Source organism: Protobothrops mucrosquamatus, unplaced genomic scaffold (genome assembly GCF_001527695.2).
Source record: "Protobothrops mucrosquamatus isolate PMUCROS unplaced genomic scaffold, P.Mucros_1.0 scaffold351, whole genome shotgun sequence".
Classification (NCBI taxonomy): Eukaryota; Metazoa; Chordata; class Lepidosauria; order Squamata; family Viperidae; genus Protobothrops; species Protobothrops mucrosquamatus.
In genome coordinates, this window is record NW_015386686.1 from 395,750 (window position 1) to 422,489 (window position 26,740).

The 26,740-nt window shown below is 35.9% G+C and overlaps 2 protein-coding genes across 4 annotated transcripts in view; both read right to left on the reverse strand.

Annotated features, from left to right (window-relative positions):
• Window positions 1-759: 759 nt before the first annotated feature.
• Window positions 760-18,878, reverse strand: ERGIC3 (ERGIC and golgi 3). 3 transcript variants are annotated; one of them, XM_015815568.1, is made up of 14 exons: window positions 18,770-18,850; window positions 16,427-16,549; window positions 15,828-15,898; window positions 15,182-15,269; window positions 13,956-14,075; window positions 13,620-13,713; window positions 11,351-11,516; window positions 10,108-10,165; window positions 5,643-5,674; window positions 4,904-5,000; window positions 3,086-3,150; window positions 2,014-2,150; window positions 1,648-1,703; window positions 760-1,214 (listed from the first exon to the last, which is right to left on the reverse strand). In XM_015815568.1, the coding sequence occupies exons 3-14, from the start codon at window positions 15,873-15,875 to the stop codon at window positions 1,135-1,137; spliced, it is 1,041 nt and encodes a 346-aa protein (XP_015671054.1). In that variant the 5' UTR covers window positions 15,876-15,898; window positions 16,427-16,549; window positions 18,770-18,850; the 3' UTR covers window positions 760-1,134. The 3 variants fall into 3 exon arrangements, with proteins under 3 accessions (XP_015671054.1, XP_015671053.1, XP_015671055.1); XM_015815567.1 differs by lacking the exon at window positions 16,427-16,549 and having other exon boundaries at window positions 18,770-18,878; XM_015815569.1 differs by lacking the exons at window positions 16,427-16,549; window positions 18,770-18,850 and adding an exon at window positions 18,244-18,309.
• A 2,873-nt stretch (window positions 18,879-21,751) lies between these two features.
• The window catches only part of CEP250 (centrosomal protein 250), a 38,360-nt gene continuing 33,371 nt past the window's right edge, over window positions 21,752-26,740 (reverse strand). Inside the window, exons 29-32 of the mRNA XM_015815584.1 lie at window positions 25,911-26,063; window positions 24,217-24,324; window positions 23,110-23,157; window positions 21,752-22,588 (exon numbers count right to left, since the gene is read on the reverse strand). Coding sequence (XP_015671070.1) covers window positions 22,295-22,588; window positions 23,110-23,157; window positions 24,217-24,324; window positions 25,911-26,063 — 603 coding nt within the window. The 3' untranslated portion in view covers window positions 21,752-22,294. The remainder of the gene's footprint in view (window positions 22,589-23,109; window positions 23,158-24,216; window positions 24,325-25,910; window positions 26,064-26,740) is intronic.

The window sequence follows — 26,740 nt, forward strand, 5'->3', positions numbered from 1 at the left end:
AGAGAACCTCCCTCTCCACACAATATTTAACCTAATTCCAAAAACCTGGAAAATCCTGACCTGCTCCATTTGTATTATTCTTCAACTCATTATGACTCTTATCATTTCACAAAATGTCAGTGCGGTTCCTAGCCACCCCAAATGTCACTCAGTGCTTCACTTTAGCTACTGCTGCTCTCAAAAAGGATAACATATAAATGATGTGATCAGTAAAACAGCAAAAATTCAGTTACATGATTGTAGACATTTAAGTTAATGTCATGAAGAGTAAAGTGCCATAGTGGTGCAGTTGATATATACTCCCAAGATGGAATAGAAAGCAGTGAGGAAACTATTTTTACATTAGGTTCCAAAACATTTGGCCTAGAGTAGGCATAAATTCAATAGGTCATCATTATCACAACCATAAATAATCGCCTTACCTGATCAATCGTCACAATGATTAATGAACAGGATACTTCCATCAGCTGGACAGTGAGATGAAGAATGAGATACTGCTAATACATATATGAGGCATTGGGGAAACAGTTATGAGACAAGAACCAGTAATTTCACATGGTATTGCAAAATATTCTAATCAACTTTAGAAAATGAATAGCCAAAGATGAAGATCATGTGACCTATTGCAGAGTGTGGTTAGAATTAAAATATTACATACCAATGAAGAGGGAAAAATGGCTGCCATAAGCAATATTTTTGGATATAACAACTCTTGATACTACATAAGCAAGCTTTAAAAAAAGTAAATTATCACATCACTTTAGTAAAACTTTTTCCTGAGAATTTATTCCAACCACACATTTTACAGTATCACTAAATACAAATTAAATTAGAAATAACTAGTTTTAGACATATACAAGTTCTTATGGTCTATATTCTGGATGACACTTTTTTTTGGAATATAGAAACTGAAATATATGCCAACAGATTAAGGTGAATATTAAAACAGAAATGTTTTAACAGCCACAGACATTGATGTTTAAATTTAATCCCTGTTTTACTTGTCCCAGGACTAGAATGTCAGTCTCTTCTCAAAGTTCCAATTATCTTCACTTGGCACATTGATATTGGACATTGATGTTAGGGTAATTTTTCATTTCTTCAAGTCTTTTAGGAAGGATTGTAGAATCTAATCTATGTAGTTTTTCCAAGTTCAATTTTCTTCTGAATGGCTCGAGCTGAATGATAGATCAAAGAATCAATGAGTCCTGCAACTGAAAGGAGGAAAAGAAGGGTCAGTTTAATTAGCCTATATAGAAAGGAAAGAAAAAAAACACAACTGCAATATTGCTACAAAATAAAAAGAAGCCCCTGGCATTCTTTCCAAATTCTACTCTTATGGTATAATACATTCGTAACCATGTCAATTTAATCTTGTTGAATCAATCAGGAGTTATACATTTTCAAAAGCTGTATAGTAAGTAGAAGCCACAAATATTACTCATTAATAATCGCAACTGTCAAATTTTCCCTATTTCTCATTTTATTTCCAATGATAATGGCAATTCTGCCAACTTGTAAATTATAGAACTGATTTGAAAATGCCCTGAAAGTATGATATATTGATCAAAAACATTTACAAACTAATTTCCAGATTCAAAATGAACAGAAAACTATTTAAATTTCTGAACACAAAAATCCAGTTACCTGTAAACACTCCTCCAATAATGGCACAGACGCCTGTGAGAAAATGTGTAAAGGACCTGGATTTGGAAAAACATTAATATGAATTTACATTCTGAAGGCAAAAATTGAAATCAGTGAGAGAATTGTTTTATTAAAGCCATTTCATTAATTACATTTATGATTACATTTATACTCAGACAAAAGTCAGATACTTTCAGCTTGGATCTGTTGATTTCAGAATATCTTCCAGAAACCACACTTATTATCAATCTCTATGTATCACACATTTAACATAAAACATGGCTTCTACAGACACGTTAAATGAAATTTCATCTGGGGGGAAATTAGCTGGTTTTTTGCTTCACACTCATATTGAGAATCTCTCACCTGTGCTTCTCTGTAAATTTCACCATCATGGGAGAAAGCTCATATAGCACAAACACACCAGGTAGGCCTTGATCTCCAATTAGTCCATTAGCTATTTTTTCATGCCTTGTTACTGAAAATTGATTTGTCCTCACCATCTACAAAAATGTTGAAATAGCTGATTAGTGTCAGGCACCATCCAAACTGAAGAAAAGAAAAAGAAAAATGCAGCTAATTGTGTATGGCTTTGTGTATTCTTCAGGTAGAAGCATTGTTAAGTACATGTCACTCATTTCTCTTTTAGGTATGCCAGGAGATTGCAACCATAGTAACAGTGACCTGCAATCCAACTATCTCCTTTCAAAAATATCTGTGATTCATATTTTGGAAGATCCTAGGCCCACTATTCATGGCTTAATAACAAAATGGAATTGTTTAGTAGAATTGCTTGCAATTTTCTATCTGGTATTTATGAATGCTATCTCTTTACTCCCAATTAAATATAGCAGATTACTTCCCGGCAAAAAGGACCCTGCTGAAAATTTCATCCTGTAACCTTTCCACCTGCATTTCTCACAGCAGATTTGTGGGATATATAAAAGGAAGAGAAAACAATACAGGGAGTCCTCGACTTACAACCATAATTTTTGTTGCTAAATAAGACATTTGTTAAGTGAGTTTTACCCCATTTTATAACCTTTCTTGCCACAGTTGTTAAGTGAATCACCTCAGTTATTAAGTAAGTAACACGGTTGTTAAGAGAATCTGGCTTCCCCATTGACTTTGCTTGTCAGAAATTCACAAAAGCTGTTCACATGACACTGGGACACTGCAACCATCATAAATAAAAACCAGTTGCCAAGCGTCTTAATTTTGATCACACAGATACTACAATGGTCGTAAGTGTGAAAAATGTTCATAAGTCACTTTTTCCCATGCCACTGTAACTTTGAACGGTCACTAAATGAATTGCTAGAAGACGAGGACTACTTGTAACAAAATCTGAATAAAAGACTGTTTTAATGTTGAATTTAACCAAATTGAAAGAAAGTACTTAAAACTATTTAAAGAAAAGACAATATTCAGCTCTTACCTCACCATCAACTTTCATGTACACAGTGGGGACTACTTTTACAAAATACTGGAACATCATCGAAGCTAAAAGCCAAAATAAAATCATAATGGGTATGGGTGAAACAGAATTGTGTTTTGAACCCAGTACAAATACTGTATGATGTCGAATGGCTCTGCTGGATTGTTTTGGATTAAATATAGTTCAGCAGAAAAAAAAATCACTTTGGTTGTTCCAACTTCAAGCTGAAATAAAATTGGAAGAAGTCCCAGAGTGATTTTACAGGGCACAACAAAGCTAATTTGCATCACCCCATTTTTCATCGCATATATATTGTTAGCCACCCCATCACCCAACACCTTTCCTTCCCCAGCCACGACACATTGCCATCACGACACTTTGCATGCCACTGCAAAGAAATCCCTCACTGCCAGGGATGTCCACATACATTATTGGCAAAGAAAACCAAGAGTGACTTTTCCCCTTTTTCCTCCTCAAATCATTTCTAACTGGAAAATGCATTCTGGGCCACTGTATCTGGAACAAAACACCTCCATTGTTCCATACAAGGACTCAAACAATTGAAACATTTTTCTATGGGCTGAATAGCTCATGCCAAGTATAAGTAACCAAAATTGACTGAGTAGAACTCAACCAGTAATTTGGTAGGCATTAATAGAGTTGGGCATGAAATCCACTGGGATCTTATCTTCCTGTTCTCTTTGGACTGCTTGTGAAACTCTACTCAATATCAAAAAAGACTACCACACAACTTATTGCATTGCTGTCTTAGGGAAAAATGCAAATTTCCCTGCAGAATTAAGTATTAACACAAATCCTAATTATTATGTGTGAGTACCTATGTAGCCACCTTCTTCCTGGATGTTTTAAGACTTCTCTTTAATAATCCTGGGATTATTTATAGTCTCCTACCCAAGTATTGATCAGGTATGACCTTGCTTAGCTTTTCTCAGATAAACCAAGATTTGTAGGTGCTGCCACCTACTGTGGACATCTAAAAACTTGGGATGTGCAAAATAGTGTGGTTAATTGCTGGAACATTCTTTGTTCTGCAGAACACTGTTTTTCCCACAAAATGCACAGATCTCAAAGTGTTTTTCAGAATAGGAAGTGGCTTGTAATTGCACACAACTACCCAAAAGTTAAAAGCTGGATTTGTAGAGAAAAACTCAAGAAATGTTAAAACTTCAAGAATCTTAAAAGAGTGACTTAGGATTCAGCAAGAATTTGAAATAGATTAGCACCAGCCATTTTAGGGGTGAAGTTTTATGAATTTCAGTGGGCTCTCAATCATTAAGTTATTTTTATTATTATAACTTGGATCTGCAATTAATAAAACTAAGATGGCATATGAAGAGAGTAAAGTGAGAGGCTGAGGCTAGGAGTCCTTCCTTAAAGTAATCACTCAATAAAATTAACAATTCCTCTCTTTGGAAGGCCTTTTTGTTGCTCTCCCCTTCACACAAATTGAAAAGGTTAGAAGAAATTAAAAGGTGATACTGTAAAGAAGACCATGGAATTAGGGAATATCTATTAAAACCTAACTCTATCCACACTGCTAATGAAAACATGGAGAAAAAAGAGAGGATATGGTTCCATTAGACATATATTCCTTATTCTGAAGTAAAAAAAGGGAGAGAAAGTTGCATTTTTATCGTTCTGCTGAAAAGTTACCAAACTCCAATTTATAATTAAAATGATTAGTTTAGCCAAGGCATATCTATTTTAATTAAGCACCCAACAAAGAGTAAACAAATATTGTGCTGGTTGTCACCTTCATTTACCAGTTTAGATTGAAAGGCTGCTTCAAACCAATACCTTGATGAGCTGTGACAACTGTTCCATCAAGTGGGTTCACAAGGCCTGGATAATCCTTCCCAAATGAAAGATGCCTGATAAAATGTGTTATGTTTATCTGAAACAAGCAAACAAAGTCCCAAAATATCAAGGAGTTGAAGAAATATCACAGATGAAACAGGCTGGAGGCCATTCACAATGCAGGCACCATTTTATATTATGGATGAAATATGACTCTTGTTATTCATCAGTTCCCAGCTAGTGCCTAGGCAGACACATGTATTTCACAGGCTTCCCTCTTTGTGGAATGGAACAACAAGTGTTTAGCACCTGTGCCAGTTTATGCCAGGTCAGAACTGCTAATATTGTTTCCTTCTGTGTTCCTGCGGTGTACATTACCCGAGGGCAGAAGCAGTGCAGCTGTCCCCAGGCAATTATATATCTGGGAACAGCAGCCATAAGAAAGGGATAGGTTGTTTGTGCTCAGTGATCTACGTCCTCTATCAAAGAGGAGAACAATTCTAGCAAAAGGGGAGAGGGATTTTTTAAAGCATGATTTATAATGAATGCATTGTATAATGAACTCTACAACAATTTTCAAATAGAACAATTGTATTATTCCTACAGTTATAATGTTGTTATTCTCTACAGATGGCACACTAATATATGACAAATTATCTACATGTGCACAACTGGTAGATCTCCTATCCCTTTCAATGTAAGTAGAAAGCTCAGATACAAGTTCTCTTAGGGAACTTACATTGTCAAGTCCATAACTCTGAAGATCATGAACTGCAAAAGACAGACAACACATAAAGTTACTGGAGTAAGCCTTTTTGTAGGAGACAATTATGCATTTAAAAAAAAAACAAAAAAAACAAAAAGTTGATTTTTTTTTTAGAATTAGCATTTCTAAGTAAAGATCATGATACACTTTTAAGATGAAATAGTTTAAATAAATAACTTAAATAATTTAACTAAATAAAATAAATAAATAACTCCTCAGTAGTAAACACACACATAATTTTTTTTAAATCTTCCATTATGACCTTAAGCTGTCTTCTCCTCAGCAATTTCACAATCTTTTTACTGTTACTCTTTCTTTTTACTGATGCCTAAACTCATTCAGGATAAATTAAAAAGAAAAAAAAACATCCATGAAATATCCCAGCGTGGTTGTAATTATTCTGTAAATTACTGATTTCAGAAAGAAGACACTTTATTTAAGCAGGATCTACCAAACACATAAACATTCCTCTTTAATATCAAGGGTCTTAAAGAAATATTTAGATATAAATTGGTTTAAACATTCCATTTAGCAACTAAACTCATGAAACATTACTGTAACATAAACTCTTAAGGATTTGATCAAGGCAATATAAAAGAATGTGTCAGATCCAACTAAGCAGAAAGATGAAATGCAAAAGTAATATCTAACTGAAGCTACGTTTGGAAAATCTTAAATAATGTTTTATTTTCAAAATTATTGTTTCTCATATTATGCAGTAGCAAACATAAATACGGTGTATATATGCAGAGGGCATGATAGAACCCTACCATTTATAGCAGGAATTTCTATCCATACTTAGTTGAAAATAGTACACAGCTCCGTGCAAAGTATAAGGTACTTTGTATTTTTTAAATGTGTGCGAAACTGGTTTCAATGATCTATAAAATAGAATGCACCTAAAAGAAGAAACATTCTATTTCATGACTGGGCAAAACAACCCCATTCAAAATGCTCCACTGGAACATTTTAACTTGGCTTTTTTTTAAATTGTGCTATCAAGTTGTTGTTGTAAATTAGGTATCTAGGATATTGATATCTTTACTGTTCAGAATTTCAGTACATTCCTTCCATCTTTCATCTTCTTCAGCATATCAGTTTGAGGTGGAAAGCTTCCTTGATTTTATTTTAGAGTTCTGGTTCCCTGTCAATGAGGTTCAGGACTTCACAGTGATTCCTGGTGTTCTCCTTGAAAACAGTGGGTATATGCTCAAGATCAAATTTTGGAAACTGTTTGACTTTATTCTTCTGGTTTAGCTTGTGTGCAAGTTCTGACTTAGAACTTGCACACGAGCAATTCATGATCTGTTGCGAAGCTTCCAGCCACACTTTTGCTGCTAAAACTGAGTTCTTCCACTTCTTTGTATCAATATGATGTAATGAAGAAATCACTGAGGTGGCAAAAACTGAAAAGTGGTTCTCCTGCTTCACTTCTGTCCCTGAGAATATCTGGCTAGCTACTATTTCCAACATTGGCATTCCTGTCTCTAAGTACAACACATCTTGCTTGCATTCAATTTCAGATTGAATTTGACTATGAAACTGATCAACCCCTCCTTCGGCATCAATGGCTGCAGCATAAACTTGCCTATCATATTAAAGGGCTCTCTGCAAAATCTAATCGATATTATTTAGATACTGATTGCATTGTACCCAAGGAAGATCTTTGCTACATTATTCCTGATCTGAACGCAAAATGGACAGCATTTAATTAATTAATAAAAGCATCTGACTGAAGGTGTCCAATTTCAGTCCATTCAATTCACTAATCTTTGAGATGTCAGAGTAATCGGTTCATTTCGACTTCCACTATATTGAGTTTTCCCATGGCCGTGCCTCTTACCTTCCCCTTTTCCACTAATTTTCTCTTTGTTGCTTCAGATGTTCTTTTCCTGCACAGCAGCAACAGCAACTAGCTATCCCAAGGGCTTTACTTTAATTGTATCATAAACGCCAAATGGCAAAAATAACTCAGCTCTTCTTCAGTAGCATGCCATCTAACTTGAGGATGAATCATCATTCAGCACTGAACTGCCAATCATTTTAAAGCTTAAAATGTTCTGAGAGTTTGAAGCACAAAAAACTCAAATAATGCAATTGATGGGCATTACTTGTACTAAGATCCCTGTTGTCGGCTCATGACAAAAAACTTTTCTCTTTCCCATAGCAAAAAGAAAGAAGAAAATGCTCTAATGTGGTTTTCTGTGGTCAGCCAAGTACATATCTTTCCAATGCTAGTGGTCTGAGAGGGTGCAGTAATCATCACCGGGTCCTTGCTTCTTAGGAGAAATGGGACACGCAAGAAAATTCTCTCCCTCTTCCCCAACAAAAGAAAAATATAACAAGCAGCAGATTGTTGCTGTACAATAACTACCACCACCAAGAGTACAAATTAACACCATCGCCATTATCACTATTGGACTATTTAACCACCAGACCACTTCCTTTTAAATAAACAACTTTATTAGGCTGCAACTTCAAAAGCACTATTGTATTTCGATAAACAAGCTAACAGAACCTGCATCTAAGTTTAGATGCTGACGTTTAATGTCAGAGTGTAAATTTAGCCAGCAAGGTACTAAAACATGCACAAACAAATCAGCCCAATTTCAATTTTAAATGCACTATAAAAACTCAAAAGCTATAAAGCATAACAGCCAAACCCTACCAAACCAATCATACCAACATAAAAATTAAAATACTTGTTTCATTTGTAAAGATTTGATTTGATATTGAGAGATAAATCTATGGGACAAACCTGCCAATTCTATGAGTGATAGGCTTCAATTACTTCTGATATATAAGCTTTATAACAATTCCAATTTATTTCTCTTGGAAAATAATTCATTGTGAGGAGTTGACAAATGATAACATTGATACTTCTACAAAGTTTACCTGAAATCATTGTTTACTATAAATCCTGTCTTCTTCAAAACCATATTTGCTAACTTTGCAGTGGTGTTAAGTCTGGTCTTTATATATATTCTACAGAAAGTTTGAACGGGACCTTACTGAATATATGTAAGCTTCTATAAGAAAAAATGTGTGATTCAATGGATTAGAAAGGATAAATAGCAGTACATCCTCTAAATGTTCAGGGAATTTGTTTTTTAAGAACAGAATTGTCATCAAAACAATCTCAATATTTTAATGGAACATCATAGCCATATAATGCCCATTCCCAGATCCTTGAACCAAAATATCATCCTCAGTTTGGTCAAATCCTTAAGTATTATCAAGCTTTAACAGGAGAAATTAGTCCCCTTCATTATAGACAGTACAGAATTAGCAAATAAAATAAATCAACAAGACTTTAATTTCATCAGCATGCATGCATATTTCCAAATGTTTGAACATTACCTAATTCAGTTAGGACTGCATGTAACAGATAATAAATAATAGATTTACAGAGGTGGTATCCTACTCACTGTATTTTGACTTAATTCTTTTTAGAGAATAAATTCTTAGAAGACAAATAAAGAACCAAAGACTTTTGATAGAGATTTTGTATCTTTTGCAGGCAATTGAAATTAACCATGTCAAACATCAGAAAAATGAATAAAGTACTGCCAAAGAGACTTTCCACACAGGAATGAAAAAGTATAATGGAGAGTAGCCAACACAGAATTTGACTCAACTTTCAAGAAATTATTATACATAGGTTTTTTCATAGATATCAAGTAAATTTGCAAGCTTCGTGCAGAAGCCAAAGCCCTTCTTCCTCTTGAAGAAGATTAGCTTATTTATTCAGTTTTAGCTCACAATCCAACCAATAAGATCTGCAGATTCATGTAGAACATCTCAAGTGCCACATATGAAAAGGAAATAACACATTATATTCATAGCACAATGCATGCCGCAGCTGCAATAAAATTGCTGAGCATATGAAGATCTTTAAAATTACAAACCTAAGGTTTGTTGCTTTAAATTACATATGAATTTTTCAGTCTTAAATATCCAACATTTATTTAATCTAAGTGTACTGAATATGTCGTGTATGTTGACATTTTATTTTTATATGCTGAAAACATATTTTATTAAATCAGTCCTGCAAAAGGAAACAGATGATCATATCATCTGAATGCCTTTAAAATTGTACTTATAGTATTTTCTATACAGAAGGGAATAATGACAAGCAATTATTTGTAAGTATGTGTGTGCGTGTGTGTATGCGTGCACACACATACACACACACACAGAGAGAGATCCTTGCATACTACAACTTTCTTATTCTCATGAAAACAGTACTTTTGAAATGTTTCCTCTTGCTAGTTCTTCTACACTCCATGTATTAGTTATACTGCTAGAGTTCATCACAACTACAGTGCAGTAATTGGACTGATAATATATAAACATCATCGATCAATCAATGTATCCTAAAATTTAAGGGAGGAGGCAGGGAAAGTTTATAAGATATTCAATGCATATGTTACTTTACCATGAACATGAGACTGTTGAAAGCTTTTTCCTGGTGCAAAGTGAAAATTGCCAGCTACCTGTAAGAGAAATACAGATCTCATTCAATGATCTAGTTTTCTATACCAATCAGCATCAGCTTTGAAAAGTGTGTCTTTTTAAATTAAGAAAATCCCTCTTATTTGGATATTTAAAAGGAGCACACATACCTTTGCCTGAAATGGAATCTGAACAGATGCTTCTAACATTTTAAATAAAGCCATATATAAATCCATTTTGTTTTTATTTGTAAACAACAGCTAAATTCAACTTGACAAAGAATATTCTGGGCCTTTCGATATATCAGTCAAAATATAGAGCCCTTATATAAGAATGAGTACTTCATCCTTATTTTAAATGCAAATTATTTACTGAACTGCACGCTGAAAAGAGGCACTGCCTCAAACATATGCCTAACTGTGTTTAAACTCAATACTATTCTTACTAAAGGAGTTAGAGCACATACTCAGAAACAATCCATTCACTGAATAGTAAACAATTATTTCATAGTCAGAGTCTGAATGGCTAAAGATGTGTGAGGTTCTGTCAAAGTCACTTGATTGTTAAGTGAATCTGGCTTGACTGCTTGTCAGAAGGTGGCAAAAACTGAACACATACCCTGGGACACAGCAACTGTCATAAATATGACCAGTTGCTAAGCATCTGAATTTTGATCACCTGACCATGGGGATGCTGCAACGGTTGTAAGTGTGAAAAATGGTCATAAATCACTTTTTTAAATGCTGTTGTAACTTTGAATGGTCACTAAATGAACTGCGAGTCCTCTGGATTGCAAGGCGATCAAACCAGTCAGTCCTAGAGGAGATCAACCCTGACTGCTCTTTAGAAGGCCAGATCATGAAGTTGAAACTCAAGTACTTTGGCCACCTAATGAGAAGGAATGACTCACTGGAGAAGAGCCTAATGCTGGGAAAGATGGAGGGCAATAGAAGAAGGGGACGACAGAGAATGAGGTGGCTGGATGGAGTCACTGAAGCAGTAGGCGTGAGCTTAAATGGACTCCAGAAGATGGTAGAGGACAGGAAGGCCCAGAGGAATGTTGTCCATGGGGTCGCGTTGGGTCGGACATGACTTCGCAACTAACAACAACAAAATGAACTATTATAGTTGAGGACTATCTATACTGAATTTCTACTTAGCATGATCAAACGTTTATACTGGGTGAAATGCCAATGCAGAACGATGATAAAAATTGCCATACTCACTTTATTGACCTCTAAAAATCCATATACTTTGCATCCCTCATTTTTCTGCTCCTGCATTTTCTCGCTAAATCCTTCTCTCTTGCACTGTTCTATAGTATCTGGATTCTTGAAGGCCCACCCTCGCCGCCTGTATGCTTCCCTCACATCATCACAATTATTGCAGCATCTGCCCAAAAAATAAAATGCATAAACACATTAATTAGAAATAGAAAAAAAATCATCATAGTTTGCTGCTATGACATACAGCAGCATTACAAAGCCTGAAAATTATGATTATCAGGGATTTTTTTTCAAAAAGTTAATAGTCCTTTATGAATTGAAAGTAGTATTAGATAGTGTGCTAGAAGTCTGTCACGGCATTTCCAAAGCATATGAAAACTGGGAGAGACAGGGAAAGTTAAGACAGCCATCACAGTAGTACAGGTAGTCCTCAGCTTCCAACCACAATTGAGCCCAAAGTTTTTGTGGTTAAGCAAGACATTTGTTAAGTGAGCTTTACCCCATTTTATGACCTTTCTTAGCACAGTTGTTAAGTGAATCACTGCAGTTGTTAAGTTAGTAACATGGTTGTTAAGTGAGTCTGACTTCCCTATTGACTTTCCTTGTCTCAAAAGGGGATCACATGACTCCGGGACACTGTAACGGTCATAAATATGAACCAGTTGTCAAGTATCTGGATTTTGATCATGTGACGATGGGGATGCTGCAACGATCATAAGTGTGAAAACAGTTATAAGTCATTTTTTTCAGTGATGTAACTTTGAATGGTCAATAAATGAATTATTGTAAGTCGAGGACTACCTGTATTTGGGTAATGATCAGAGACAGAAAATCTGACATCAATACACAACTGTTTTCTAAACCGGGTTATAGAAGCAAATATGTACTGAAATAGCTTATGGTGCAGAGCCTTTTGATTGATGGGCCTGAAAATCCGATTAAATATTATAGGAAGAGTCTCATGACAAAGAGCTTGGGATAGTTTAGAATTTCTTGATTATTCCTGGCTCAGTAGAAAGCATTTCAAAGGGCTAACATACTATGCTGATTGTTTTAGGACAGTGGTGGCGAACCTATGGCACGCGTGCCAGAGGAGGCACTCAGAGCGCTCTCGGTGGGCACACGTGCCATTGCCCCAGCCCCGCCTCCTCCCACGGCCCCCTCCTCACCAGCAGCCCCCCCAGAGGAGAGTCGCCCCGAGCACAGCCTGCGCGGAGCAGCGCATCCAAGGACATGGCAGCCGGGCAGTGGGGACAAGACTCCGCCCTCGTGCCCCATCGTGCACAGTTGATGCTGTGGGGTGCGGGCAGAGGGCGTGGCCACCATGGTGCTGTTGGGACGCCTGGGTAGTAGGCTGTGGAGGCGGTGGGTAGCTCTGCGAGTGGGCGGGGTGGGGTGGGATGGGGAGGGGGCAGAGGGGGACAGGGCCGAAGTGGCGGCAGAGTGGTGGTCGGGTGGGGGCGGTCTTTGGGCACTCGGTCTCTAAAAGGTTCGCCATCACTGTCTTAGGAGCAATATAGTTTAGAATCCTATGGCAAGCGCTCCTACAGAAAGGATAGATTATTTTTCTTCTCGAGATGAGGAATTAAACAGAATTATTATTATTATTATTATTGCTTATATTTATATCCCGCCCTTCTCCTTGCGGACTCAGGGCGGCTAACAACCAGATAAAAAACTACAAAATACCAAAACTACAGTTAAAACATTATTTTATGCTCCCAGGAATGCAGCAGACTTCACATCTGCTAACTTATAGGAACAGGGAATATCAGACCATATTTGAGAGACAACACAAGTATAATAAGTAACTGTTGCAATTAAAAATGTATATATACTTCAAATACCTGGATGTAACCATCCTAAGAAAATAATGCAATAAAAAACTTCCACCCAACAGCTTTGTTTCAGGCAAAACTATTATTGCACAGTTTTTAATCCTATCTGCCTTGGGACCTTATAAGAGTTTACCCTGGAGTGAAATGAATGGTTCAATCCAAATCCAAATTAAGTGGCCGAAACTTCCAGTATTTCAGATTCAATCTGTCTGCTATTACTTGAGAAACATTTCCTACCCTCTATTAACAATGAAAAGCCCAGTAAACCCATATGATGTTCTAGGCAAGAAAACATGGAAGAATATCAGCTAAACTACAAACAGCCACAAGCTTAATCCTTCTTAGTAAGTTCAGAAAATGATGTAGCTATGCAGCTCCCTCCCAAAACCATTTTCTTGCTTCCAAGTCATAGTAAGAAAAGTAAAACCTACTTGATATCCTCGGATTCTGCTCCGTAACAGCTTTCACAGCGTTCAGGATCTAATGAATTTGGATCAAAGAATAGTTCCTCTTCTTTTCCTAACTCTGAAATAAAGACATAAAACCTGTAAAAGTAATGTATGACTAAGCATATCAGTGTAGAGCATGCTCAAACATCACTAATACTGGTCCATGTCTATTAGTTGTACCAAATATCTGGCCACAATAGAAACTTATGCCAGCCAGTCACTTTTATACCCTTAAAATCAGATGTCATAAAACTAAACCCAGTGTTACCATCTCATCTGCAATACTGCTCCCACACTGGAACAGTATATCTATTCTACCATGTCTTTCTGCTTCTGGAGTCACATGCTTGCCATCTTTATCCAAGCGCTGTTTGAAGAGATTATGCTCAACATCTAATTGTTGCTCTCCAGCCACATCCATTGCATCAATGCTCAAATCTGTAAGTAACAAACACAGACAGTTCCAAACCAATTTCTTGGGAGACAATTATAATATACAACATATCCATCAGGCCATTAACGAGAACACTGAAATTTTCTTGAAAACTATAGCAATTAGAAGACTGGGTAATCAAAAATCAATGTAGATCCATAATCACACTAGCTAAGATCTAAGGAAAGAATCCTGAATCAATACTAATATATGAGAATTGCTGAAAATCAAGAAAGGATGCATGCCACAGGTTAAAGAATATTTACATATATCTGACTATTATTTATGTCTTAACCCTTAAGAGTAGCACTTCCTTTTACCACTTCAATATTATTCCCTTGTAATCAGCATCCATCTTAACAGAATCACAGAATTGGATGGGACCTTGGAGGTCTTCTAGTCCAACCCCCCGCTCAGGCAGGAAACCCTGTATCATTTCAGACAAATGGCCATCCAATCTCTTCTTAAAAACTTCCAGTGTTGGAGCAACCACAACTTCTGGGGGCAAGTTATTTTACTGATTAATTGTTCTAATTGTCAGGAAATTTCTTCTTATTTCTAGGTTGGTTCTCTTCTTGATTAGTTTCCATCCATTCCATTCCATCCATTGTTCTGCTACCTTTGGGTGCTTTGGAAAATAGATGGACCGCTTCTTTGTTGCAGGCCCTTAGATATTGGAACCCTGCTATCATGTCAACCCTAGTCCTTCTTTTTGTTAAACTAGACATATCCAATTACTGCAAACATTTTTCATATGTTTTACCCTCCATATGTTTTAGCCAAATCATCTTTGTTGCTTTTCTCTGCACTTTTCTAGAGTCTTAATATAATATAATAACAAGGCATTATAAAATAGTACTAACACTTCATGTGATCTTGGTTTTATCTCTCCGTTAATGCAGCCTTGGACTGCACTGGCTTTTAAGTAAAATCTTACTTTTAAGATTTTATTTTTAATTTTAGGTAAAATCTTATTTTACTTTGCAGAGGTTCCAGACACTTGTTCCTAAGATTAATTAAAATATTATAAAATACTAAGTGAAGACAAGGGATGTCTATTTTTCCATCATTTCATTTAACTAAAAAGCAAAATTCAATACCCTTTACTCACAAGCACATGGCATATGTGGAAAAGCAATGTCTATATTTATCCGTAGCTTATCTCCCCTTGATTTATCAACATATAATTCTGGGTGAATCTAAAGATAAAAAAAAATAAACAAGCACAAAATCATTTGCAGATTAGACCCAAGCTACTTATAGGATCATTTATTCCCATACATTTTTATCGCCCTCTTAAATCAATGGGACACAATGGGATATGTTTCACATCAAGCACCAATTCAGATTTCACCATGACAGGGCCATTAGTTTCAATATCAAACTACATTAATTTTAATAAAAATGTAAAATACAATTAGAGCAATTTCCTCAGAAACATAGAACTATGTTTTTAAATATATTATTAAATGTATACTTTCTGCTTATATAAGTCCTCAAAACGGCCTATAATAACAAAATTTACGTTTTTAATTCCACTTGCAGAATGGTTTATTTGATCTACCTTTTATCTTTCTAGGCATCTTGTAGGATAAATTAGCCTGAAAGACATAGCTGCTATAGATTTCATAGGACAAGTAGGGAACTTTGAAACCATTTGGTAATATCTAATACAGTATCTGCTTCTAAAGAATATGTGAGAAATATGAAGGTTTATATTCAAAAATGTATATCCTAGGACAAGAAGTCTCATTTACCTCCTTTGTAAGATAGTACTGGAGCTCTGAGAAGAACAGGAAGAACATGATGAGTCCACTGATTACAGTCACTACATATGAAGAAAGGAAAGTTACATGTTGTCATATCTTAAAACGTATACATTTATCATTGTATTAACATTTAAGTATAGAAGCTGTAAAGTATTTATCTGGACAGATTAATGATCTACCTATACTGACAGTTTTTCTATAATTTCAAATAGATCTTTTCCCGTTCTACAGAAATACCAGAAATGTAGTACTCTGCGGGGGGAAAAAAAATCTATCACTGAATAAAAGCCATTTATATGTTATTGATTTTATTATAACTTCTTTGTTTTGAGCCACCCAAAACTGTTGAGAGTTGAGCAGCATACAAGTTTAATATATTTATTTATTTATTTAAATTTAAATGGCTGCCTAGTTCACTCACAGTGATTCTGAGTTACTTACAAGGCTTACAAATTATCATCATCATCATCATCTCCCTAACTATTTTTGCATGTTTCATGTACTATAAACGTATAGGATACCTCAGAGTCTAACCGGGGGTGGGGGGGCTCTGTAGGATTTCCCTGACAGGAAATGAAAATGCATACCTTTTAAGAAAATAACACTACAAGCATGTTTGGCTTGCTCAAGGAATCATGCAGGGAATCATCTGGAGGAACTGGCTAAGCCCTTTGCAATTCACCCAGTGCCTTCAGTTAAAATGCTCAGCACTGTAAAAAGACATGAAAATTTGAAGATTTCCCAGAAAACCAATCAGCCTCTATGTACTTGTTGAGAGAAAGGGATTCAGTATCATTTTTTTAATCTAAAACATAAAGGTATCTTTCTAGTCCATAAAAATGTAGCTAGAATAAGCAGTGGCTTAGGACAATTTAACAGTTGATTTAGGTACAACAAATTAGCAGACTATCCCCCCATACACACCTCTGAAAACTTTCTAAAAAAAGTTTGAATCAATATCAATTTTTGGAATGATGAAGCAACCCAAGAAATAATTACACTAACTAGTCGGGGACTGCAATATTATATAAATTGATTGACTTTTGCTATATACATGAAAAACAATTCCTGATATGAAGCTTTTTATATCTAAATATTAAATTCATAGAAAAAATGCATGCAAAAACATGTGAAAAATATATTTTGCACTCCAGCTGCATGTGGAAAAGTAACTGCCTGACGAAACTTCCTAATGCAGGATTGGTAAAACAAACATGTTTGTGTTATTCAGATGCAATATGGTGCAATGCTTTTACTACACCAATAAAATAAAAAAATCAGGAGGAAAAGTCCTTTCTTAGTTTTCAAGACCTTTAAAAAAGTGAAAAAATAAAATAGGTAATATTCATTTCTCTTCAATAATAAATTGTTAAATATTCATATACTAACAATCAGCCATTATTCTCACCATAATTTTTAAAAGCTATACAATAGAATATATATATTTTATATTATTATTTATAAGAGATTATTATATTTTTTGCATGCAAATGTTCATTCTCCATGGAAGACTGATATTTTCTTCCAAGAAGGATGCAAGCTTTCTTAAAGTCTTCCTTTCTCTTGTTTACTTTTGATCTTACAGACTGGTGAATGTGTTCTTATCCTCAAAGAGGTCCCAAAGGACAGGGCTGAACCTTGCCAGCAGCAGCAATCAACTTGCATTTTCAAAGGGATGTTTTAAAAGCTATGCATACATTTCATTTTTTCAGTTTCCAGGAAACTGCTTTAATTAAAATTTCTACTATTGTTACCTATCTATAAGCACATATTTAAAGGAGTGGTGCTGAATCCTGAGCAGTAAAAAATTCAGAAACACATACCTACTGTATGTAACAAATAAATAAAAAGCTTGGACAAACACAAGTGAAAAACAAATTATACAAAAGTACTATATAGCCAAAAAAATACTCCTAAAAGAGATTGTGTATTGATTCATATATATTTTTAAATATTTAATATAGTTTTGAGATGCTATATTTCAGAACATTTAAATTTTAAACAATCAATGGAATCACCAAAAAGCATCCATTCAGTATCTCTGCTAGATCAGTTCTGATTCTTTGTCTCAACTCTGTATTATTTTAAAAGAGCATGGATTACTGTACTTTAAAATAAGCAATGATAAAAAAAAGCCATTATAAGATAATTTGACTCCTTTTCCAGTCCTCAATAGAAGACATATTTTCTTGGAAAATTTTACTCAGTATTAAATGACAGGACATCTGGCAAAGGCTAAAAGATATACCGGTAAGCTTTAAAAAAATCTAATCTACCATATGGTTCTAAACTGGAGAAAGTACAATGAATAGATTTACTGATTCATAGGTTTACTGAATTTTTTTTCCCCCAAGAGAGTCAATAGTTCATTGGATTGCTACAAAAATCCATTTAGGTTCCTTACCAGCAAGTGGTACCAAAGCTGCACCAAGCAATCACTTCATAATCCTGGCTATTCTGTACATTCTTAAAGATTAATTTGCTAAAAAAATGGAAACAGTCAAGGCTGCATTTTCTTTAAACGATTTCCTCATACACATTCAATGCACATATAACAACATATACTGCCTTCTGAATTAATGCTGTTGCAGGCATTGAGAAAACGTCAGGTATGATAACGTAACACAGAAGAAAAATCACATTAAGTTCAGCCTCGATACTTTTCAATATGATCGCTACCGATCACCAAGCTGCGAAAAAATCCAACTTCACAAACAATGCACAAGACCAAAAGATAACAAATGAGCCAAGCTCTTTTCAGTTCACACATGAAACATTACGCTGATCTGTCTGCATGTGCAACACTATGCCTCAACTTAGGACCGCTTTAAACTAGCAGGGATCTCTCTGCAAGAGCAACCCCTCTTGTCTTCCTCCCGACAGTAGGACTACAGAGTCCTGTAGTCCTCGGGCAGCCGGCGGTCCCTCACCGAAAGCGCCGCCACAGGTCTTAACCCGAAAATCTTCCAGCGTCTTGGGGAAGGCATCGAACCGCTTCAGCCTCCAAAGCGACTCCATGATGGACACTCCCCCACCCACGAACCAGAAGACACGACGAACTTCCGGCCCTCGCCCCGCCCTCTGTGAGTTATCAAGGGGGTGGCGACAGGTATTGGCTTTTCTCAGAACTAAAATCCTGATTTCGGTGGGCGTTTCCTTCTCGTCGCCAAAACGGAGCAATTTTGAGGAGCTTGGGTGAATGATGTCTTGGGTTGCACAACAGCGAATCTTTTGTCTAACCTGGGTCTACGTGTGGAAACGTTCCATCATTTTGTTTCTAGTGGTCAGAGGTTTAGACGGGGGAGTTCGAATTAACCTTCAGGATGGTTATAAACCACCTTCTTTTTAATGATACCGCCAATTTATATATGAGATACCATACAGGTTTTTTTTGTCTTTGAGGATCTTCCATTTGCAACTCTCAAACAAGCCCCCAGAGATATTTATAGTGGTTTTTCATTCTAGACCCTGAAATACCTAGTTCAGTTACTAAGATGTGTACTGTATAGCTAGCTGAAGTTCTCTAATTGTAAAGAAGCAAAGGATTATTGAGAACAGATAATAAGCAACTATTGGCCACTAGTTGCAAGAAGTGGTGGCATAGATTATAAATATAATGAAGAAATAACCAACCGAGGGCTGCGTTTCTAGAATCTCAGAAAATTATTAATACATAATGTGGGTATGGAAAAATAGAATTATTGTTAGGGAAATACTATATTAGAGTATTATGAAATATATGTAATACCCAATAGAAAACTTTTGTACAAAATCCAGGATTTTTTAAAGTGCTCTTTTAAAAAAAAATAATCTGAGAAATATTTAAAATGAACTTCTGCAAGGCATTTGCCTAGTTATGTAAAGAATATGCAACATTTCTGCTTTTATTCTTCTGAATTAGTCCATTTGGGGGCTGAGCAATTTGAAGTATAAAATATATTAAACATTCCAGAGCTATCTAGGCCCTAACTATTAATTAAGTTTCAGTGACATTTTATACCTCACTGGGAATTAAATCTGAAACTGGAAAATACACATTTTGACCACAGTTCATGTTTCTGTAAATGTCCATAAGGTCTGTTCTATTCTCCCAATGCAGATCAAACAGCAAAATTGTGATTTACAAATTTAATTATGCAATTAAAACTTTTCAACATATTAATTTTTTTTAAAAAATGGGACTTTGCTAGCCATTAATCTATGATATTTTAATTTCACAGTAGTAATGATCCAATAGTAAAAAAGGGGAAAGGAACTTCTATGATTACTATTATCCTATGTTTACTCCTTGTTATTCAAAGTAGCAGGAGATACTTATTTAGCTGAAAGAGAACCATGTACTGTACCCAAGAACTGTCTGCTATATCCTTCCTATGAAAACAATGTCATTGTTCAATTCACTGATGCTTAAGATGTCAATATGTAGTTGATAAATCTCATATTTCATTGTTGAGCTTTTCCATGTTTATGCTTATTACATTCCATGTTCCTACTGCGATTCCCTTAACAATTTAGGATTTTCTTTTCTTGCCTGGCAGCATTAGTAACTAGAAGTTCTGAAGGCTTTTATCTAGCCATGTCATAAATACCATTAGTAATCCAAAAGAATCTCTGATTTTCCTCAGTAGTATGCTGAGTGCCATCCAACCTAAAGGGCCCATCATTCAGTACTACATTGTCAACCACTTGTCTGTTTTTGGTGTACTGTTGATTTCTTCCACATTATGGATGGTTGCTTTTACCATTGTCACTAAAGTGGTTATCTGCCTCCAGCATCTTCTGTATAGCTTCTGCCTGATATATGGATCTTCTTCCTTTAACTGGATAGCTGGGATGAGCTTCATACCTTGGCTGACTTTGCTGGGAGTATAAATATATGATGTATGTTATTGCTTCTTCACTCATCCTTTCCAGGAATCCTACCCCAACTCCTACCACAATACGTCAGCATAGCAGGATTTGAGGTAGAGCACAAGCCCATACTGGTATGTATTTAAAAAACCTTTTGAGCATTCCCTAAATTAACTATTTCATTGCCTGCCATATAATCTTTCTTTTAACAAGGCAGCATCTATTTATGCTTGCAGCTTTGTAACTATCCCTAAATCCTCTCCTGTTTAGAGTTAACCAAAAGCTTAGCTGGCAACTTTTCAGGCTTTTGCTCCTCTGGTCAAGTAGGAACAAACCCTTGAAATCTGGACCTCTCCTGTTTTCAGTAATCTTTCCTTTACCCTGGAACTCTTCAGTGGACTTAATTCACTCTGGAATCAGTAAATTTTCAATTTACTGAAACTGCCTAAATGCATCTTGGCTTCAGTAGCCTTTTTTCTTTCTCTCCAAAATGCTAGTGATAATTCCTCCTTTCTGTTAGGTCATCAGCCTGTTTTCACTTCCTGGTTTTAACGCATAAACTCCATTATGAATTGGTGTAGCTACTATACTTTCAGGAACAACTCTATGTAGTAGCAACCCATCTGTCTCATCATTCCAACAACTTTTTTTTTTGTAATCTCTTGAGTTTCATGAGGTGAAGGAGTCAGTTTTGCAGACATTTCTTCTTAGTTGTAACATCTAACTTAGTACTTTCAGTACAGGATTGGCCTTCTAGAAACTGGTAAAAGTGGATTACTGCACTTCCAGGGGATACTTGAGAACTGAAGAACTAAATTTATTACTTTGGTACTTATTTTTTATCTTCTATTTTAATTACAATGGTATGTGTCTTATATAGTCCTTGTTGACATAAACCTCCAGAGATTCTTGTAGATAATGGCTATGCATGCATATTATCTATCTATTTATATATATATATATACATACCACAATCTCAAAAAGCAGAAAAGCGTCATATGAAATATTTGAGCAAAGAAAGAAAAAATAAAATGCATTTTTATTATAAAAGAACTGTTTAGTACAAAATGTTATAAAAACCCTCTAGATATATCTTATACCAAATTGCTGTACAATAATTTAGGAAATGATATCACTATCAATAAGATTATTAAATCAAAATGACTTTAGATCGAGATTTCTCTCTCTGATCAAGTACTGTCCCATGTGTCTATACAAAAAAAGCGGGAAATCTTTTTAATGACTTTAGTTTTTTCAGGACTCTTTTCCTGGAATGAACTTCCATTCTTCCTATCAGAAATGGTTTCTTTGTTTAGTTCTAATACACTGGCTTTGAATTTTGTTATGTCCAAACATTTTCACACTGCGTATCTTCAGCCACTTAGTATGCAGCCTTTCAACTACTTTTGCTTTTTCTCAGGCTGTACTGAGATCTTCACTGATTCCAAAGAATCTGGAATTATATTTCTGAAGGATCAAAACTAGCAGATAGACCCTGGAAATCAAGGCTAGCTGAATATGAAGAAGGATCCATCATACCAACAACTTTTTGAACTCTGCTTGTGCTGGAGCCTCTGTAATTTCTTGCTTTTGCCACTCCTGTGCTACCTTGTGGGCTTCTGATGAACACTTTTTGGTGTTGAGCTTGCCATATGTTTTCCAGATAAGACACTGTCTGAGACTACAGTTCTCCATGTCAAGCTGTTATTCAATGTTTCATCAAGCTTGCGAGTCTCTGATTCCAGAACAGTTGCCTCAGGTTTCCTAGCCACAACAGCTAAAGAGTTTACAAGCTCTTGATGTAAATCTGAAAGCTCTTGATTTGTTTTGGTACAGCTGATGATATAATTCTGCTTCTGCTTCCGTTCTAGTGATAGCTGTGATTGTAGAACAAAAACCTAAAACAAGAACAAATGACATCAAGGACTAATGAATTATTTCCCTTTGAAGAACTTAATTTCTAATTTTCAGCACAAGGAACAGTATCTTATGTAAAATAAAACTGTTAGATTTATTATTTAACATATTTAATATTACTAATAAATTCTGAGAAAATGTTATGTGATCACTAATAATCAGCACTGACTTGATGGTGCACAATTAACATTTTTTCATAGCAATGCATTGTGCATTTAACAGCAAAAACAGTGAATCATTCAAATGACATGGATAAAAATATTTTGAATTTTTTTTTAAAAAAATCAGAATTTCTTAGAGAAGTACAAAATGATTTTGAAGATAAAATGTCCCAAACTGTTCTGATTGGGATTTTCTACTTTAAACTGTCCTTTAAGATCATTGCTTACAAAGATTATTGTGAATCTTTAAAAATGCAGTTACTATGGAGATGCAGCTCTCCAACAATGGAAGGTAAGAAAAGCAGTTCTAAGAGACGTAGTTCCAATTATAAACTACACACCTGTTTTCGTAACTCTGCCAGTTGCTTTTGGAGAACCTGGGTTTCTTTCTAGAGAAAAAGAGAGAGAAAACTCAATCAGCTACTTATCTTCAAGAAGTCTATTATTTACGAAAATTATTTATATAGCTTAGATTTTCTTTCAATTATTCAGGTTCAACCCAACAATTATAAACTTTAGTTAAACATAAAAGTAAAGGTTTCCCCTGTCCAAACATTTCCAAGTCTAGGGGGCAGTGCTCATTTCTGTTTCTCAGCCAAGGGAGGCAGCATTATTCAAAGACATTTCTGTGGTCATGTAGCCAGCATGTCTAAACATTGAGGTGCACAGAATGCTGTTACCTTTCCACCAAAGTGGTACCTATTTATCTACTTGCCTTTGCATGCTTTCATACTACTAGTTGGGCAAGAGCTGGGGCAAGTAATGGGAGCTTACTCTTCGTGCGGTGCTCGGGTCTTGAACCCGAGCGGTCTGCTTTCCAGATGACAAGCTCAGCAGTCTTTAATTGCTGAGCTATCGCGCCCCTAGTTAAACATAATACTATCTAAAAGCAAAAGGGAAGGAAATAATGGATAGTTTTAAGTGCAACTTCCGATAATAAAATATGCAAGCCCTTTAGAGCAGGGATCCAGGATATCTGAGGAACTGTCTCACCCCAAAGAAACTAGCCTGCTCCACCCATGCTGGCAGAAGGGGCATGCGTCAGATCCCATCATTAAGGAATTTGGGATGGCAGGGTCCAGACAAAGTACCTTTTCAGCTGTGGCTCCTGGGGAACATCGTGTTCCCCAAGGTGAGATCTGCATCCACCCTTTTGGTCTTCCGAAAGGACTTGAAGATACAGCTCTGTCGACTGACCTGCGATCCCAATGAGGGCGCATCATTCTGTAGGTGGCCAATGGATTAGATAACATCCTACCTCCTACCCATATGCACTTTGCTCCCTTCCTCTACATCTTGGTCAATTTAATTTTAACTAATTTTAAATTTAAGATCTGTTTGTTTTATGTAGCATTTTTATTTAATGATTGTAAGCTGCCCTTGGTGACATGGGTGGCATAAAAGTTTTATATGTATGTATGTATGCATGTATGTATGCATGTTCAAACCTTTGAAATGGAGAGAATCTTTTGTGAGCCGGAGTCAGCTTGTGAATATTCAGAATTTAGATGAAAGTCTCCGTAACTCCTTTTCAGTTTCCTTCGTTCATGTTCTACCTGTAATCGATAAAAGAGAGATAAAACTATTATCCTAAATTAGGTAAAACTGGCTAATACTGACTGCTGATATTGAGCAGATTACTGAAAATAAGACAAAAATACCAAGTACAAACACTGAATTGTGAACAACCCTAAATTTCTGAAAATAGGTAATGTGTAAAAGAATAGTCATCACCCAAAGAAATCAGTAAAACTTAGGAAGTCAGGAGAAAGAGTGAGCAGGTTTTATTTTATTAACTACATTGTGAGATAAGTTTGTGAACCTTTATAAACTCTAGTACTGTGATCTATAAGAGATTAGAGCTTTATCTAAATCCTGTTAATAGATAAAAATTCTAGTTAAACAACTCTGAAAACAGCATGTTGTATCATTCTTTATTGAATATATAAAGCAGATAGTTAGAGAAAGTTATGTGAAGCTTTAGATTTAAAAACACAGGCTCCCTCTTTCAACCAAGTATATATTGTGCCCATTGATATCTTCCATACATTGGCTTGGAGTTGTTTTGGCCCATTCCTCTTTGACTCACTGATATACTTGGGCTGTCTTGCATGAACTGCTTGCTTCAGGTCATACAACAACATTTGTGTTGGGTTAAATCATGGCTTTAGCCCTCCCATTCAAAAATGAATTTCTTTTGGTTCAGCCATGTTTTTACATATTTATTTTGTGTTTAGAACTGCTGTTCTTCAACTTATGCATAAATACCCTGACATTTTCCTGTAAAATTCACTGATATAATTCAAAATCCATTACTGCCTCAATCAACTGAAAGCAATTCATTACTCAATAATATTTATTTGGTCAATGACCAGCAAACTGAAAGCCATCGAGGTCTTGAGACTGCAAAGCATACTATCATACTTTCAACTGCCAAGTTTCATGTTTGAGAAGACGTTCTTTTGTTTCAGTACAGTATTTTATTTTCTGCAGATGTAATATTTCTCATTATTATCCCAAAGTTCTATTTGTGTCTCACTTGTCCGCAGAATTTTTTTCCATAGTCTGTAAAATGATCTCTGGCAAACTTGAGATGGGTAAGATAACAACATTAGACTTTCTCCATTTATTCTCTATCTATCTGACTGTGGATTGATGAGGTCCATAGTCTCCCATAATGGTTTTACAGTCCTTTTAAACATTGAGAACTATTTTTCTTAGGTGTACAAAGAACTCTTTTGATTAGGGCCTGACTCACTTCTATAAACCTGAAATGAAGGTGGTATATTTGTCTTTTTTTAATAGGGGAGGCCCCTCAAACTCACAATTCTATCATCTCATTAATTAAAACATATGACTCAATTTACCTCTTTATCAGAGCTTAGGGCTTCACATTACCTTTTTTATGAACACAGTAAAGGTTGACTCATTGTATTCAATAAAAACATAAGATTGCATTGTTTTACACATTCATTGTTTAATCAGAAGTTCTTTAATGAGAGAGTTTAATCATTAATTTGATCACATTATAGGACAAAGAACTACTTTACCCAATCACTGTATAATGAAGGCTAACATATGATTACATTGCACTGAAAAATAATGCTGACCTTAGTTATTTTACCTTTTCAGAAAAGCTTACCTCTTGCAATGCATCTCTTAATTGGGCATTGTGCTTCTCTAAACCATATTTATCATTCTCCAACCTGGCCACAGCTTGCTGCAGAAGTTGTAAACGCCTATACAAGAGTCGTTTTTCAGCAATCCATGTCAGCTGTCCCTCTTTTTTCAAAGCCTACATGACAGAAATGCAGTACAAAAGAAGAATATGAAGGTCAGGATACAAAAAGATAGGAGGCAGTCACTCACAAATGAGGGTGATTTTGTCCCATGGATGGTACATGATTTTTTCTGAAGAAACCTTAATATGTTGCTATTGTAAAGTTAGATACATTTATTTATTTATTTATTTATTTATTTAATTTATACCCCACCCTTCTCCTCATGGGACTCAGGGCGGCTAACAGCCTCATAAAAACTACAATACAAATACAATAATTAAAAGCCGAATTAAAAAGAAATATTTAAACAGGCCGATCATTAAAATTATCCTTAAAAATCCCCTAAAAGACCCCGCTAAAATTCCCTAGGCCAGACCCGCTTGTTGGAAAAGCCATGTCTTTAGGGCGCGGCGGAAGGAGGGAAGATCCGGGATCACCCGGATCTCTGGGGGTAGTTCGTTCCAGAGGGTGGGAGCTCCCACCGAGAAGGCTCTCCCCCTGGGGGTCGCCAGCCGGCACTGTCTGGCTGACGGCACCCTGAGGAGACCCACTCTGTGGGAGCGTACCGGCCGATGGGAGGTAACCTGCGGCAGAAGGCGGTCTTGGAGATATCCAGGTCCGATGCCATGGAGCGCTTTAAAGATGAGAACCAACACCTTGAAGCGCACCCGGAAGGCCACCGGCAACCAGT